General features: G+C 43.2%; 1 protein-coding gene across 2 annotated transcripts in view; it reads right to left on the bottom strand.

Moving 5' to 3' along the window:
- Nucleotides 1–17,686, bottom strand: part of LOC106660217 (LIM domain-containing protein B-like) — a 79,948-nt gene that overhangs the window by 20,760 nt on the left and 41,502 nt on the right. The window contains exons 2-3 of one of the 2 annotated variants that reach the window (XM_014383137.2): nt 13,547–14,276; nt 6,761–6,966 (exon numbers count right to left, since the gene is read on the bottom strand). In XM_014383137.2, coding sequence (XP_014238623.1) covers nt 6,761–6,966; nt 13,547–14,056 — 716 coding nt within the window. In that variant the 5' untranslated portion in view covers nt 14,057–14,276. Of the gene's footprint in view, nt 1–6,760; nt 6,970–13,546; nt 14,277–17,686 lie in introns of both variants that reach the window. The other variant, XM_014383134.2, reaches the window with a different exon arrangement.

Here is a 17,686-nt window from a genome sequence, read left to right on the forward strand (position 1 = left end):
TCGGTTGAATGTACAAATGATAAAAATGATACAAGCTCCTGTTGCTATACGCCGGTGGGTTTTCGGTGACGATTTTCCCTTTTTTCGACGAGAGAGCTCGACAAAGTCCGCGCGCGTATACGCACGATACGTACATATACCTGTACGCACAGTGCAGACGCGTAGCTTCGCTGTCGTTTTAGATTAAAATTCATGGGAAGCCCCGACAAGCATCGGATGAAAAGGAAAACGAGTGACGAAAAAATTTATGTAATAAAAAAGAGACGTAGCGCAGTGCAGCCAGAGAGAAGAGAGGAGGGAAGTGAAATCCATTCGTTTCGCGAATACATATAGCAGAGTTCCCGAAGCTGCCGCCACGCCGGTGTGTGCCGCGCAACTTTTGCACGCGCTCGCGAGGCCGAACTGCGAAACCCACACTTCTCTACAGATCTCTCTCTCTCTCTCTCTCTCTCTCTCTCTCTCTCTCTCTCTCTCTCTCTCTCTCTCTCTCTCTCTCTCTCTCTCTCTCTCTCTCTCTCTCTCTCTCTCTCTCTCTCTCTCTCTCTCTCTCTCTCTCTCTCTCTCTCTCTCTCTCTCTCTCTCTCTCTCTCTCTCTCTCTCTCTCTCTCTCTCTCTCTCTCTCTCTCTCTCTCTCTCTCTCTCTCTCTCTCTCTCTCTCTCTCTCTCTCTCTCTCTCTCTCTCTCTCTCTCTCTCTCTCTCTCTCTCTCTCTCTCTCTCTCTCTCTCTCTCTCTCTCTCTCTCTCTCTCTCTCTCTCTCTCTCTCTCTCTCTCTCTCTCTCTCTCTCTCTCTCTCTCTCTCTCTCTCTCTCTCTCTCTCTCTCTCTCTCTCTCTCTCTCTCTCTCTCTCTCTCTCTCTCTCTCTCTCTCTCTCTCTCTCTCTCNTTATGGATAAGGTTGAAAGCTTGTGTGCGTCGGTTAAAGATCTCGACCGTCGTGTTTCGGAACAGGAAGTCAAGTCATCTACTCTTTCTGAATCGCCAATAAAAAAGGATCTTGAAAATTTGAAAGTCGCCACGGCAGAGTGCTCTGAATTTATAGGCAAAATTCCTGGATTTATTGCACCTTGCTCACTGCAGACTGACCAGTGCGAAATGCTATTGTCTGGCGTGCCATCTGGCCTAGAGCTCTCCGACGACAAGGTCCTTGAAAAGACTTTTTCAACTATGGGTTTAAAACATCACGAGCGATTCATTACTGGGACTCGAAGCTGGAAACCAAGGAACCCACGCTCTGTCAAGGAACGCACTCGTGCCATCGTTTTCCAGTGCTCTTCATCGATTGTGCGCGATGGCCTTGTTGCTCAATCACATAGGCTGGCAAGAATAGGAAATAAGGATCTGTTTGATACTGGCGGTGAATCCCATCTTTCTCTGAGTCCTTTATGGCCCAAAAATGTATATCATCTGCTTCGTGAAGCCAAATCGCTATCTCGTCATCACCAGTATCCCAGCCCAATCGTCCGAAATTTGACTGTCTTCATGCGTATATCACCTCAGTCGGAGCTCATACCAATACTCACTAAAGAAGATCTAAATGCAGTGGCTTTGAAATCATGATTTTATTCACGTACCCAGTTGAGCTGAGCTGTCTTTTTCATGTATTTTTCTGCCTTCAATTATTTTCTAATATGTAATATTTCTCAATACTTGAAATTTGCTATCATTCGATCTCAAGCTTTCTATTGTTAATTTTGCTTGTAAATATTGTTACTGATCGATATGTAAATATTACCACCATTGCTCTGCAATTGACTGTATTATACTTTTGTATATTTGTTCTTATGGGCCACATGGGGTTCTACCCCACGGTCCGTTTCAAAATAAAACTCAAACTCAAACTCAAACTCAAACTCTCTCTCTCTCTCTCTCTCTCTCTCTCTCTCTCTCTCTAGCTCTTTTTCTCTCGTTTTTGTGTATATCAACAAAGCTAGTCTACGCGCAAGTTCACCGTAATGGTTCCATTTTCATATGTATAAGCGAGTTCGTCATCGCGCAACGAATTTTCGCACGCTCGTTGCTCGTGTACTCGCGCGGGTGTCGAAAATACCAACAGCAGCGGCTTGCCTCCATTCACAAAAACATCATCGATCGGCATTATGGCTTTTTTAATCGTTTTCGAATACATTGATTTTCTCTTACGGAAGGAATTAAAAATACACTTGCCTACGTACACAGATAAAGAGATCAAAGGGTCGTGCTAATGCATTTGGTATTACGTATAAAAAATGTTCAAGTAGAGAGCCCTCGAGAGAGAAAGAGAGGGAGAGAGAAAATTCCAAAAGGAAAGAGAGGAGGCTGCGAGCGGATTTCTAGTCGCATTAGTGTGTAATCGAGCTCTTTGTTGGCTGATAATGCGATTGTCGGTAAGCCACTGTAGAAGCAGCAGCAGCAAAAGCCGTGGACGAGAGAAGACCGTAGTGCGATCGGTAATGGAGGGAAATGGCGTAAACGAAGCGACACTGACAAGAATCTGCGCCCGGGACCCGTTAAGAGAGCCTATAGCCCGCTTACACCATTGCAGCAGCAGCAGTAGCTATCCCACGTAAAGAAAGAGAGTTTACGTGGATGTATACATGTACATGTGTATGTATAAAGCAGCCACTGCGCACAGACTATGGCTTTTTTCTCAATTAGCCAAGTTGAGCTCCGAGCGAGCCCGCGCGCGCGCGAGCGATCGAGCCAATGATAAAAGTACCACATTGCAACTTCCATCCCTCTCTCGGTGCTTTAAGTGCTCCCTCATTATCTCGTCTGCTCAGCCGCGCGCGCGCTGCTTTTTCGAAACGCTTTACGCTGGCAAGAGAGAAAAAAACCTCTCTGTCTACGCGCGTGTTAGCATATGCCGCGCGCACAGAGTAGCATTATTGAAAAATACAAGTGTTCCAGTTGGCACTTTCGCCATACTGCACTTATACACATTCACACACACGTGCAGCGTACGTAAGCTATTGTTATAACGTACATATAGGAGAGCAGACTCTCGCTCACTTTTCCGTTCCTGCTCTGCAACGTAGTAAGCTCGTATACAGACCCAGTCGATCATGTTCTACAAGTAAAGTAATTACGCTCACGGTGCCTGGCTGTAGCACATTGGTATAACGTTGCTTATTGATAACGATAAGAAAGTTGAATATTTCATAAGCCTGCGAGCCGTGCTTGCAGATATATTATGCGACGAGAGGTGTAGCCGACGACGACGAGGACGAAAACGGATTACACTGAAAGGTATTATAATTAGCCGCTCATTAAAATTAATGATAAACATAAGGGAATAGCGCGCGGAACGATACCGAGTCTGTGCGCTTGTATACACGCATTCGTCGAGCTGCTCGCCGCTGTTTCTTTCGAGTGTACAAATGTGTGTAAATATACGCAAACGCATACGCGCGTATACACAAGAGTTTCATTCATTTTAATTAAGCGAATTGCCCGTATAGCACACGGGCGCGTCTAACCTATCGAATGGTGTATTGCAAAGGAAAATACTATACTGCAGCCGAGAGTCGTTCGCGATTATTTCGCTCGTTTTTTTCCTTCTTTCTCTCTTTGATCTGCGAGCGCGAGCGCGCGCATACATATACAGTTTTAAACACGGAGGATTTTGCAATTATCGAAGACAAAGAATGGAAACTTTGGTAATAGCCGAGCGTGTATGTGTGTATGTGTGCATGAATGTATGTATAACATTGAACGATGAAGAGAGAGAAAAAGGAGACGAGAGAGGAATAATTACGTGGTGCGGCTTTTTTGGGATTAGCCCCCGCATGTGTATGTGTTTGTATGTATATGTGTATCGTCAAAGGAAACACAATGTGTCCGCGTTGCATGTGTGTGTACACACGCGCACTCGGTGAATTTGCTTTAACAACAGAGAGAGAGAGAGAGAGAGGCATTTATAATGTAGGCGTCAAAGGTAAAACGACGACTTTCGCCTCGACGATGTGTCATCCTAAAGCCAGCTTCTTTTTTTTCTCCCCCTCTTTTTTTGTTCATTTTTATTTCGTTAAATACCATTATTACGCGCTATGCATATCCACGCGCAGAGCCTTTAAAGAGATATCCGCGCGCGCAATTCTGGCAAACAATAAAAGACGAAAAACGCCTTGCACGCACGCACGCCCGCGTGCGCCTTGGAAAGAAAGTCCTGCATATATTTTCTCCGCGTTATATATATTGCATATATATACGTATACTGTAATATGCTATATATATAGGTGAGATCTTGCGGCTTCGAAAGGTGACGCGATAGCAATTAACTTCTCCTCGCTCGCGCGAGCGAGATTAGAGCACGCGCTCGCTCGGGACTCACGGGGAGAGATATTACAGAGATATCGAGCGCCGCACACCGACTTAACGGCAACACGCGAACGAACGAGCGAGAGAGCAAGAGAGAGAGGGAGAGAGCAACTTCAAAGGCAGTAATAAACTGCCTCTAATGAAGCTCCCTCTCTCCCCCTCTCCACCCCCGCCATTCTCTATATATAGACACACTCACCCCCTTATCGCCTATCGCCTACCTTATATACTACTACTACTACAACCACCGAACGCAGATACGTATACGTATATATAACAGACTTTCGACGTGTGTACGAGTTCGCTTATTGCTTCCCCTTCGACTCGACCCTCCTATGTGTGTACACATTCATACACGCACTCCAGCTCTTTCTGCTGTGTATTTCAATTTTCCAACACACGCGGCCGACTATGGTTTTTATACATATCCGTATACGTTTCGATCCTATGTATGCTTAAATAAAAATCTATAAACTATACGTATGCAAGTACGCACTTTCGTTTGTGCAGCTGGTCAAACCCAATTGTGCACTTGACTCGGCACACATTTTTTTCTCGTTCAGTTGATATCAAGGAATTAATTTATGGCAGTATTTCTACATTAAATTTGTATCGCTGCACTGGATCTCGGTAAAGTGTCTCCATTACATATCCATTTCGAAATTGAACATCGCTAAAGTCGCGCGCGACGCACGTTTCAATGTTTCACAACGATGTAGTAATTGATTATTTATCTTGCCTACTTGGAGTCGTATAGACGATTAAATGTATGTGCGCTTGTGTGCATACAAACCTATGAGAGCGCGCACGCGAGCTTTGTCAGAAAGCACGAAAAAGCCACGTGCATATTGTCTCTATCTTTCTCTTCCTTCCCGCAGGAATGAAACGAAGCAGCAGCAGAAGCGGCACGAGAAGACGACGGGGCACGTCGTCATCGTCGTCGTCGTCGCTTCGTGTCCCAACCCCGTCTGCCTGCATACATATACAACCTGTGTTCACGCGAGTCGAGCCCAATCATGTTGATTCAACAAAGTGTACCCCCCGCGCATCTCCTCTCTCTCCCTCTCTCTCTCTATCTCTCCACCTCTTCATGCATACACTACTCCCAAATTGCTGGAATTTGGTATTCGGCCAGGAGAGAGAAGCGTGTGCAGGGAGAGAAAGGAGGAAGACAGACGTTGGCATAATCGTGACGACGACGATGACAGAGAGAGAGAGAGAGACGGAGAGAATCGGGTCTGATTGCACATCTAGGCCAGCAGAGGCAGAGAGACGACGCGATTGATGCGCTTCTCTTTCTCGCACATACACACATATAATACACACACGTACATTTCCAAGTCACACACGCATATATATAGATATAGATATATAGGCTAGATGTATATAGAAACTTTAAGGGGCTATACACGTTCATACGCATGTGTATATGTGTGTAGGGAGTGATTGGACGCATCTACCCGCGGTGATTGTGGTGCCCCCTACCCCATCACTCGAAACGAACTACTTCCAGTCCACCGCAGCAGCGGCATTTCCCCACCGACGAGGCGACGGCGGCGGCGGCGGCAGCTCTCCTCGTCGCATTCGCCGTCGTCGTCGTCGTCGTCACCAAGCACAGCGCCAGCAGGCAGTAGCATCCCCTTCTTCCTCTCTGATGGTAAATTGAGTTTACCCTCTTGCACGCTCGCTTCTCTCTCTCTCTCTCTCTCTCTCTCAGCCCTTCAATCAAACTGATTGAAACATTCCTTGAATCCGAAAGAAACGAACTGTTCTCTCTTTTGACTCCCCTAAAGCGTCCGCCAGGCTATACCTTACTATATCCAATCCCTTATATACTCACTTTTGCATGCTCCGCGCGCACATACATATACGTATACACTACTCTCATTCGCTCGTTCTTCCTCTTTCTCTCTTTCTCTTTCTTTCACGCAACTTGCCATTTATTCAGCCGACTAAGGACAATTACCAGCGCGTCAGTGACTGTAAAGCGTACATATATACAGCAGTGTGTAATATGCCCAAAGACCAGTGTGTTATAGCATAACGAGTGAATAATCGATCTGCATAATCTATTTTCAATGAGGCGGAAAAAAACGTGGATCTATTGCAATCGCGCGCTGAAACGTCACGTCGCCGTCATCGCGGCGGTGCACGCAGACGATTGAAGTGAAATCGACCTCGATCGGGTGTGTTTTTTTGCGATCAATGCCGCTGCCGTACTGCAGATTCGCTTGATCTCTCGTGTCTTTTATATTATAGCAACGCGACGACCGACTCTTTTGCAGTTCTGACCATTCGAGTCGAACGAGTGTTTAAATATATAAAAAGTCTCTCTATATAGCTTCGCGCGAGATTAAGACATTATCTTATACCTACATCGGTATATACGTAATAACAATTTGCCAGTACTTGAAAAAAAAGGAAGGAATCGTAATGGTAAAATTTTTGGATAGCGCACACTTACCTCGTGTAGTCGTTTTTACAGAGAATCATGTTGCCCTTGGCGTAGCAGGACGGTCCGATCTCGGCGAGCGCAAGTCCGCACGACGTGCATTTGAGACAATTGTTATGCCAATAGCGATCGAGCGCGTGCAATAGCCACCTGTCGACGATCCTGTTACCGCATCCACCGCATTGCTGTATGTTCGTCGACATAACCGAGCCTCCCTCCTGCTGCGTGTGGATAAAGAAAAAAAAAGAAGAGAGAGAGATGGATTAGTCAACATTCTTGGCTGCTCGTTACTTTATAAATACTTATATTAAAGCATGAGATTATTTTTATGAAAGATAGATTTGTAAAATTGCTGCGCTGCTATATTGCCGCTTGGGAGAGGATTCTCTCGACTTATTTCTTATACTCATTAGTGAAAGTCTAATTGTGCTCGTCTATTATATAGACTTTCATATTGTTAATGGCGCAGCCGTTGCCGCAAAAACATGAGCCGCACGTCTATATATTATTATTGTTATAACTGCCTGTATGCAACGTGAATCGCTATGTACGAGCTTCAAGGTGAGTTTCTTCTCCGGCAAAAATCGTAATATGGTTTTTGGTTCTCGATGAAAAGATTCGACTTGAAAAGTTTTCACTATTTTCATTGTCGTATAAAACTTGCTGCTGGGAGATCTGGTTTCGTTCGGTACTTCAATGTTATAATATATACTTCTCGACTGTGCGTGCATTGTAATAAGTACTTACGAAAAAAAAGAGAAGAAAAAAAATGTACAGCAGAAAAACTGTAGAATATGCGCTGGGACACACAAGCCCACGATTATTATCATAGTCATCGTCGTCGTATAGTTACAGTCATCAAGGATGAGATTATAATCCTGTACTATTTGCAGCAGCGGCAGCAGCAGTGGTAGCAGCAGCCGAGGCACGTCATTTAAACTCGCGCACAACAATAATATACAAAACGGTGCGTGTGCGTTACGTTCTGCTCGATTCGCGAGCCGTGTCATTTTCATTATCATAACTCGAGTTCTGCTAGCTGCTCGCCATGGAATGAATTTTTGCGCGCGCGCTCGCTCGCCCGTTAGGTGAAAAAAAAAGAAAAAAAAAACTATAAATGCAAGTTGAACAATTCGCTCGCGCTTGTTTAATTATAACGAGTATTACGCATTGCTCGAGCGCGTGGTGCGCAGACAAAATAAATTTGTTTGCACGTGCACTTGTCACACCCTCTCCTCCTCCCCGCGTGCGCGAGCGCTCGTGTCGCCTAATTGTCTCTCTCATTAATGGCACGCGCCGTGCCGTGCGCGCGCGCGCCTGGCCTTTATAATGAACTTTGAATGATTGTGTTTGCTCCGCATTTTCAGCGTGCTGTTGCTGTTGCTATTACTCGAGAGTGAGAGAGAAAGAGACAACAAATTATTATGGACTTTACGCATTTTGCTTGCGTCAATGACTGCGGCGCGTGTGTTTCCGCGTGTAATGAAACAATAATCTCAAGAACGATCAATCACGTGAAGTATTTCACAATCGATCCGTGATGTTGAGCGGATGCTGAAAAAAATCGTATTCTTTGAGAAAAATTAACGCGTAGACTCTAATTGCATCAATTAACAACGAAATTCCAACTGCGATATATTTTAGTCAATTAAAAATATTTTTAATGGGCGGGATGAATTAATATTTTTTTTCCTCGATGAAAACTATATAATTAAAAGCTTTACGCCCGTGTTGGCATCTTTATTAAATTCAAAAACACCGTAATAGTAACCGATCAACGCGTTACAAAAGTACAGGTGAAAAAAGCATTCCATCGATTATCACTTATTAAAGTTTTCCTTGTGCAGAAAGCGTGGTATCGGTCTCGCATTCGAGGTTATGTACGTTCGCCGTGGTATTTTGCACGCACGCGTAATAATTTTAAACACGTATAAAATGTCTCCCCTCTAGACGCGGTGGATTAGCATAGACACACACACATGATTCCTGGGGCAAATGTCATTTGACAAGCATTTTCGGAGTTGTGTTTTAGCGTTATACAAGAAATTTCTTTCGGCATATAAATATGCTAATTACACACGCAGTCGTGGGTCGCATTTAAATTTTCGCGCAGCGTGCTAAGCTCCGCATCATCCTTCACGCAGCGCGTATACATATATAAATGATTTTTTTTTAAAACATTCGTAAAATATATATATACGCTCTATGGCCGATGCTCATAGCTGTCTTATGCAATATCCAATTATCGAATGCTCGTTCACTTCTAGCTCTCGCACGCGCCTATACATATACATATCCAAAGTGAATAGTAGGGATTCTACTGCACTAAAATGTAAAGTAATTTTTACGATACTTTTATCTCATTCCAGTATAATCAACGTAAGTGGCTATAAATCTCGGAATCGGGCGAAAAAAAAACAATACTTGCTATATTGAAAAGATTTTTTTGCTCGCGCGTCATGCGTGTGTTTTTTGTGTGTACGTGTGTGCGTTGTAGCAGGCTATTTTTTACCGAAAGTTTCATTCGATGATTGAACAATTGCGTGCGGTGACAAAATACCGAGGGCTTGTTTTTAATGAAATATATGTGCAATTTGCTTAAAATCTTTTATACGCCGTGTTACTACTTCACGTATATCAAACGCGACGAGTATACCCGTAAATAATTATCCCTCGAACTTTATTGGTTGATTTTATTGCTAATCTCGTTCGCCGAAAGTTGATAATTATTGTGCGAATGCATTTTTCAAGTAAACTCGTTGCACACACTGTATAACGCAAGGCATGGTGACACGTGTGTGCATGTGTTCGCGCGCAATCGTTCGTACACCGGGGGGAAGAGGGAGGGAGGCTGCATGCACGAAATCTCATTACCAGAGATTGCGTTAATGTGCGCGCGGGGTACTTTCGTTTATTACGTTATTTTTAATATATTTCGTTTGTCAACGAGCAAAATATTAATTTCGAAGTGACGAAGCATCGCCGTCGTCGACGTCGTTATAGTCGGTGGTGGAGCACACGCGGGGAAATTTTTTAATTGAATGAATATTACGGAGTAAACGCGCGGCGGCAGTTGATTGCATTTGGCACGCGCTCACGGCACAGTCTTGCAAGAGCGAGAGAGAGAGAGAGAGAGAGAGAGAGAGCAACCGTGGCAGCGTCGACGGCGGTGGCGGCAGCAGTACAAAAAAAAACAACAACGAATAAAATGCCGTTTCATTTCCTGATTTGATTCGTATGATTCATTATGAACGTATATCTTTCGTAAAAGAGGAACTGAGAAACGCGATTGGAAAAAGATATTCACGTAATCGATTGTGTGTTGTTTATGTGTGTGCGCGCGTTTAAAACTGTCATCACGCTTCGGCAATCTTAGTTTCAATTTGCTGCTGCTGCTGTTTGCTGTGTTGTCATTCAACGATTAAGCAAGTCCTTGCGCACAATTATTATTCAAATAAACTAATGCAAAACTTGTCACGGTAAATGTGCACAAGTGGAAATCGTTTGGCGATATTTTCTCGCACGCACTGTTCGTCACTGTTGCAAATGTGTTTGTTGTTTTCTTACCTCGAGTGAGCATATTTTTATAATTTTTTTTCCATTCGCTCGCGATAAACACAACTGTTGCTCAAATAAATAGGAAGGAAAAGAACAATTAAAAAAAAAAAAAAAAAGAAGACACACACGAACTTTATGTTGCCCGAACACCTCACCTTCTGCACTAGTTTTGTAGCACTAATTTTGCTTACAATTCTGTCGCCTGGGAAGCATTTCATCTGATGATGATGCATCCTTTGCGGCATGTTGAAGTGATGCTGCAGATCCATGCTGGTCATATTGAGCTGTTGTAGTTTTTGACTTTTTGCTTGACACAGAACAACAACAACAACTACAACCACGGAATCAAATTCACTTTAAATCACAAACACACAAATGCACATCAAAGCACATCAATTTTGAACAACCACAAAATTATATCACGATGCTGTTATCCTCACTCTGCGTTTCAGAGGAGCAACGAGACTGTTTGCCTCGAATGCGCACGCGCGACCTAGTACGGCTTGATCATATTCTCTTCGTGATGCCCACTTTAAAAACTCCGAAATGGATTTGTTTTCATAAGTGATAGGCTTTTTGACGTGAGCAACGCGATGACAGACAGAATGTCACGCACGAATACAATAACACCGGTAAATAACACCAGGAACTAGATAGAAGCAACTCATCAATTCGGTAGAAAAACAAAAAAAACCAAAAGATAATGAGAGCTCGAGCGACGCTAAGCCACCGCGACCAGAGTCAAGGCCCAACTGAAACGGCTGTGTGTATTCGTATATGTTGTAAGAAAGGAACGGCCAACAGGTAAGCTACTAAGTTGAAAGGTGGAGGGGAGCAGCAGCAGCAGCAGAGGCACTCGGGCCCCTTCGTTCTCTATATATACACACGTACACATACATTATGTATATTTGAGAGCGAGTGTGCGTGCGTTCGGTACGTCTTCCCCCTCTGTGCCGAGAATCGCGGAATAGAGCACGGATCTCGCGAGTCGAGTCGACTCGACCGCGTGGAGTGGGGCAGAGAGTGAATAAAAAGTGTCCTAGCTCGTGGATAAAGGGTGGGGCGGCTGAGGGGGGAGAGCAGCATTGCCAGAAGAGTGAGAACTTAGGGGAAGTTATGTTTTTTCTTTTGTGTTATGTGTATATACATGTGGGTATATTTTACCGGCAATACCGCTGTTCTATGTGCAGCAAACAGCAGTAGCAGCGTCATGCGTGTGTGTATTTAATATAATGGTGTATGTGTGTCGCTCGCATTATTCAATTATATTTTTTCGTTTTCTCTCCCGCTCTTACTCTGTCTCTTTCTTGTGCACACACATGCACACACACACATAGCAGGGGTAAATGGCCGTATTGTTGTACGCTTTTATCAATGGACATGTAGGAAGGCTCGAGAGTCCGCTAAAGGCTCCCGTGGCCCCGTGGAATTTTTCCTTAGATACATTGGGTTCACCCTTCATAAAGTTGTGCGCCATGCATGTGTGTGCACGAAAATATACAATAACTTTCTTATGTAAGAGAATGCCTTGGAGCTTCGGCTCCACATGTGTCTACTCCGTACAATTCTTTGGCTTCTTTCAAGCCGATCTTTTCTCAAAAACCACATTTTAAACTATTTTATTTTCATCGTTTCAAATACGAATAAAAGAAAAATGCACATTAATGCCACGATAATCAAAAGCGAGAATTTCATTAATCATAGGTATCGCTTTCGCAGGTATCCCCATACATCATGCACGCGTTTTGCTTATTGCAGCAGCTCTCGTCGGTGGAAAAACGACGCGAAAGCGAAGCTGATTTTCTCGTCATCCTCGAGCGATTCACGAAAGAGTAAAAGTAGATTATCCAGTCTACTGCGTGTATAAACATCTAAGAATATTCTTTCGCGCGTGTATGTATGCTCGCGTATACATGATACTCCCTCGTTATATACACACTTCTGTCTCTCTCTATTTCACTCTTTATATCATCGCAAAACTCTTTCACGTTTTCTCGGGATACTATTATCGCACCAAGAAATCAATTTGCTTCGAGGCGGAAGAGAGCATATATAACATGCAGCCATGTATATCATATATGCATCGCGGGTGCGAGGAGGCTCCTTGGCGAGAATCGAGCGAAAGGTGGAGTGGGGACGCGGGGTATTTGGAGATTTTTATTGCTCGCGCTTTATCCATTCATATGATCGGACTCTCGCGATTCATCGCGTGACGCGCCTCTTTTTATTATTGTTATTATATTCACAATCTCTAATATTTTCACCTCGATAATATGACGTGTGTGCGTGTGTCAAAGATATCTGCATGCACCTGAGTGACTCTAATTCAGTAGAAAATTTAAATCAAGTAAAATAGGAGCTCAGAGCGTGCCAATGCATGTATTGTATTTAGTGTTTACTACTGTCACGTATGCTCAATATATACGGACAACCCATATTACGCTATATAGAATTTTTGGGTTATTATCGAATTAAAGTCACTTGAACTTGACGAGAGTAAAAAAGTCAAACGTTATCTCGACTTTGCGTTGAATTTTAAATTAGCTGACCTCGATACTCACGTCATAATGTACTCGTGTTCTAAATTGAAAATCACAGGGAATATTATTAATTGTAAAATTGCGTGTTAAGGCGTTAAAAGAGTTTCATTAAATGATTTTTGTTAAAGCTTGCTTATACGTATAAGGCCACTTGCGATTGCCCGGCCGCAACTTTCTCTCATGGCCAGCAGCAGCAACGGCAACGGCAGCTATCATTCACAAACTGGCGCTTAATATAGTAGATCCGCGCGAGCGCAGCGTGTTGTGCACAACGAGCATTAGATATAGAAAGTTGACCGTATAAGCAAGCTCACGCGGGGCTATACCATGGCTTATCGTTGAATTGCATCTCATTATACGCTGCGTACGTACGTCGAGCTCGCGCATGCAAAAAGACTCGAGCGAGAGAGAACCGATCGCATGAGCGCGAGCCTAATGCGTGTATATATATGTGTTTATACGTTTATTAATTCACGCCTGTTGCATTTCGTTAGGCTGTTTGGATTATAAGCGAGAGCTCGGGCGTTTTTCCGTGAACGAGGAAAATCGGCGCTGATTTTCATTGAATACGAGTTCCATGCCAAATGAGGGCCAATTAGTCGGAGAGCGGAATGAAATTTTAATAGAACCGAGCAGTAAAAGAGTTCGTTCGGATTTCATATTCATGATTCGACTATTTCACAAACTATCGAGGGCTTACCTTGAGCGTGCAATTATTGTTGTGATTGACCGGCGGATATCCAGTCATGTGTGGCGGTAAATGCGGATGTTGGCCATACTGTTGCTGCTGCTGCTGTTGTTGCTGCCTGTGCTGCTGCTCTTGCTGTTGCTGTTGCTGCTGCTGCATCATAGCCTGCGCCGCCGCGACGGCGTGATGGTGCCCGTTGGAATTCATGCCCTGGGGCTGGCCCGGGTGCGGTGGGTAAGCCTGCGGCACCGGTCCGTCCTGGGGACCGGCCCCGTAGGGTGGCGAGTGCGGACTAGGATGATCGGGCGTCGTCGCGGGGCCGTTGCCGGCCGCCGCCTGTCCAGGATTCGGCGCTTGGCCGTAGCCGTGATGGCTCGGGGGCTCGGCGCCACCGCCGCCTCCGCCACCGCCACCGGAACCGGGCGGCCCTGTGTTGCTGGATACAGCTGCGGCTGAACCTGAACCCGGCGGCGGATGGTGCGGGCTGCCCCCTAGCGAGGCGTGATGGGGGTAGGGGTTCATACCGGCGGCTGCCAAGGCACTCGCCAGTTTGGTGGGCGTTGGGGCGCGGGCCCCTGGGGGAGCCCAACGCGCCGTGGACTCGGGCACGAGGATGTTGTAGCCGTAGAAACAACTCTCCACTTGTCCCCAGCAACGACGGCCCTCTAATGCCGCCGCTATTTCAGCTCTTTGTTGGTCCTAACTGCTCGAGACGACGGCCACTACTCGCTTGTCCGGCAATCTGAAACAATTATGAGAAATCGTTTAAAAAATTTACGTCAACTTTTTATGTGAAGTTTCAGTATATATGTTAGGCTAGAAAAGTCTATAATATTGCGAGCTGGCGATTTCGGGCAAAATCGATCACTTCAACTAAACACGGTATTAATGAATAGATCCGAAAACTGTTTAACTTCTCATTAAGACTCAAGGATAATATCCTTTTTTCTGTTAAAAAAAATATATTAAATAATAAGCTGTATGGTAACCTTCTCAATCCCGCTTGGCATCTCTCTCTTTCTCTCTTCCACGTTCTTATACAGATTGGCCTCGTTCTCGGAAACTAGGCATCAGCGAAAATGCTGCTGCGCGTACCGCCCGCATGTTCATTTTTTTTCCTTCTCCCTTTGTCGCTTCGGAGCGCGACGACGACGACGACTTGAGAGTCCTCTCTCAAGAGTGAGAGAGAGAGAGAGAGAGAGAGAGAGATGCCGATTATATCGTGGGCTTGCATCTCTACAAAGTCCTAATGTCTCGTGCATTTTCAAGAAATCCAATTCCTTCTGAACTCGTGCGCGCACAAAGTTATATTCAACGAGCCACGGACAGAGAGAGAAAGGAGAGGGAGAGCGAGAACACACTTGAAATTCTACACGCGCAAACATCTTTCTCTCTCCCTCTCTCTCTCTCTCTCTGCTGGTCAAAAATTCACACCTGGCTGAATCTGTCCCATTCGTGGCCTCGCTGAACTTATTCTTAATTTACTATTATAATAGCTGTGTAATTTTCAGCAGCAGCTCTATATAGCCCAGACCGAAAGAGTACAGCCAGTGCTAGCAAGCGAGGAAGGAAAGGAGGTGAACAAAGCCACCAGCTTTTAATTACAGGCTTTATAATCTTTCCGGTATCCAATCACTGGTTTTCTCATTTGCTCGCGCTTGCTCGCTCGCTCGTCGTCGTCGTCTCGAGCCCTCCAGAAAGTAATCTCATTAATTCGCTGCTTATACGCGCGCGCGCACGGCTATGTGCAGCGAGCAGCTCTACTATATTTATACTTTCAAACCGATGTCATCCAACTCGTTTTCGCACCCGTATAGATTCTTCTGACTTGTGCACCAATGTTTGTGTATGTGTTTGCACCTTTATATGCATGTACCGGAGTCCTATCGTATGTGTGCGCAAGCATAAAAGAGTTAGTGCGCCTCGACCACCACCACGCAGGGCCAACAAGTTTTCCGTCCTTTTAACCCATTGTCGCGCTTGTGTGCAAATAGCTCGTTTATTTAATTATCCTCTTTCCTGTGGTCATCGGACGTGCAATCGCTGCATACGCAAAAATGAAGGTTTCCAGAGCAATAATTTTAATTTAATATTATTGAAAATAATCAAAAAGAAAATATGTGATTTCAAAAAAATGGTAAATTCATTAATTAAACGAGATATATTGCAAATGACTCGGTAATTGAACATGTTAATTAACATGTGTTCCTTTTTTCTATTTGTGAAAATGCGAGAAAGGTCAAATGAAAGACATTGAGTTTTTTTCGCAAAAAAAAACTTTTTTCCAATCATGTGAGTTTTTGTCTCTCTAACCAAAAATTCTAGCGTAAAGTGTTCTTGCATAAAAGAGTAAAGTAAATTCAAGTAGATGTGACGATACGTGATAGGTGATCGACTAATACGTGATCGATTACAGATACAGATACCTCTATGTGATAACGCGAAAAGGTTAAAATTTGAATTTATACGAACACGCTGTTTACATGTACTAACGTAATCGTCTGCAAATTAAAATAACGACGAGAAAAATAAGTTAAAAAATGGTTTTAGAAATATTTATAAAGATTTAACGAGAGATAAAATAGTCATGTATTACTTGGCTCGGGCACGGGGCTCTCACAAAAGAGATGGGCATGACTAAGCGCCGCGTCGAGCGCGGTCGAAAAATTATCATTAATCACGATCAGTGTCCAAATTTAATTAAAATCTCAAGACGAACCGGAGAGCGAGCGAGAGAGAGATGAGGAATATCATTCTATGCTCGCTGCCTGCTTTAGAACAGCTGTACGGCATTATAACATTCGGGCTTTTAGTTATTCCCATCCCGCGGCGCGAACGAGCGACTGCAAATTTCTGCTAAATTGCGATTGAGGCTTAAATTAATCCATAAATTCATTCGTTATTAATTATATTCAACGAAGTTTTTTTTTTACCCCGTACGTAATAATCCATTACGACAATAAGGCCATATTTTTCATTAATTGCTAAAATAATGGCAACGACGAACGATTTGTAAGGATGCATGAGGAAATAAATGATCTTATTATACGATAACGAAGGTTATATACACGCTCTGGTCTTTTAGCATTACTGGAGATAATTTAAAAGAGACTACGAAAGAGATAACGAGTTGGAGGTGCAAATATTTAGTCAAAAATTGTACGTGTAATTTTAGATACGATTACAGTTGTAGTACGTGAAAAATGACAAAAAATAATTGTAATTTTACTCGCTGTTCGCTAATTTATAAGTGCCATTATGAGAAAGATAAGCAGTGTGACTGAACTACGATGACTTAATGATTACGTATGACTAAAATGTATGAATTTTTTTTTAGATGATGTCCTTCGTTATGATGGAGTGTAGGAAGGGTTTCATGTTTTAGCAGTTGTTTGAACAGACGAAATATTTTTTCATTAATAAAGTCCCAATGCAGTCTAAACTAATACAGAAGTAGTGATTTGTGTTTGCACAAGCATTTATTGAATTCCTGTAACACTTAAACTTCTGTAGTTCTATCTTAAAAGTATCCTATTTTTTAGTTTACACAACACAACCAAACTTCGTTGTTTTTATGTAATTCTGGTTACTATCGAACCAGCATAGATTCTAATGCTCAATAATTTTTTCTCGTCCTACTCTTTATCCTTGATTGGTTTGAAATTTTTTGTTCTTCTTTCTAGAGTCCTATACGATGTAAAGAGATACAGTGGTCGCCGCTTAAGAGAATCACTGTGTGACAAAAATTTTCATTCTATTAAGCGGATGATTCTACTATCCGATAGGGATTGCAATAACTTATAAATAACTTTGAATCCGAGAAATTATGCATTATTATAATAAATAATTTATTATTATAAATGAATATATATATATATATAATTTATATAATAAATTATTTATTATTAAATATTTATTCAAATCATATGTGACACCATTATAATTTAGTAAAATAGTCATTTATCTTGGTTTGTTTTTTCTTTTGGTCAATTATTTTGAAAATAAATTTTTCAAATTTGTAGTACTCTTCAAAGGATTTCGAACGATGTTGAACTCCTCGTCTCAAGACTTGTAATGCGTTAAACATTTCTAGATTATTAGGTGCGGGTTCTATACTATCATCTTCCTCTTCAATTTCTGATTCATCTGTGT

Source organism: Trichogramma pretiosum, unplaced genomic scaffold (assembly GCF_000599845.2).
Source record: "Trichogramma pretiosum strain Unisexual culture from Peru unplaced genomic scaffold, Tpre_2.0 scaffold18, whole genome shotgun sequence".
Lineage (NCBI taxonomy): Eukaryota > Metazoa > Arthropoda > Insecta > Hymenoptera > Trichogrammatidae > Trichogramma > Trichogramma pretiosum.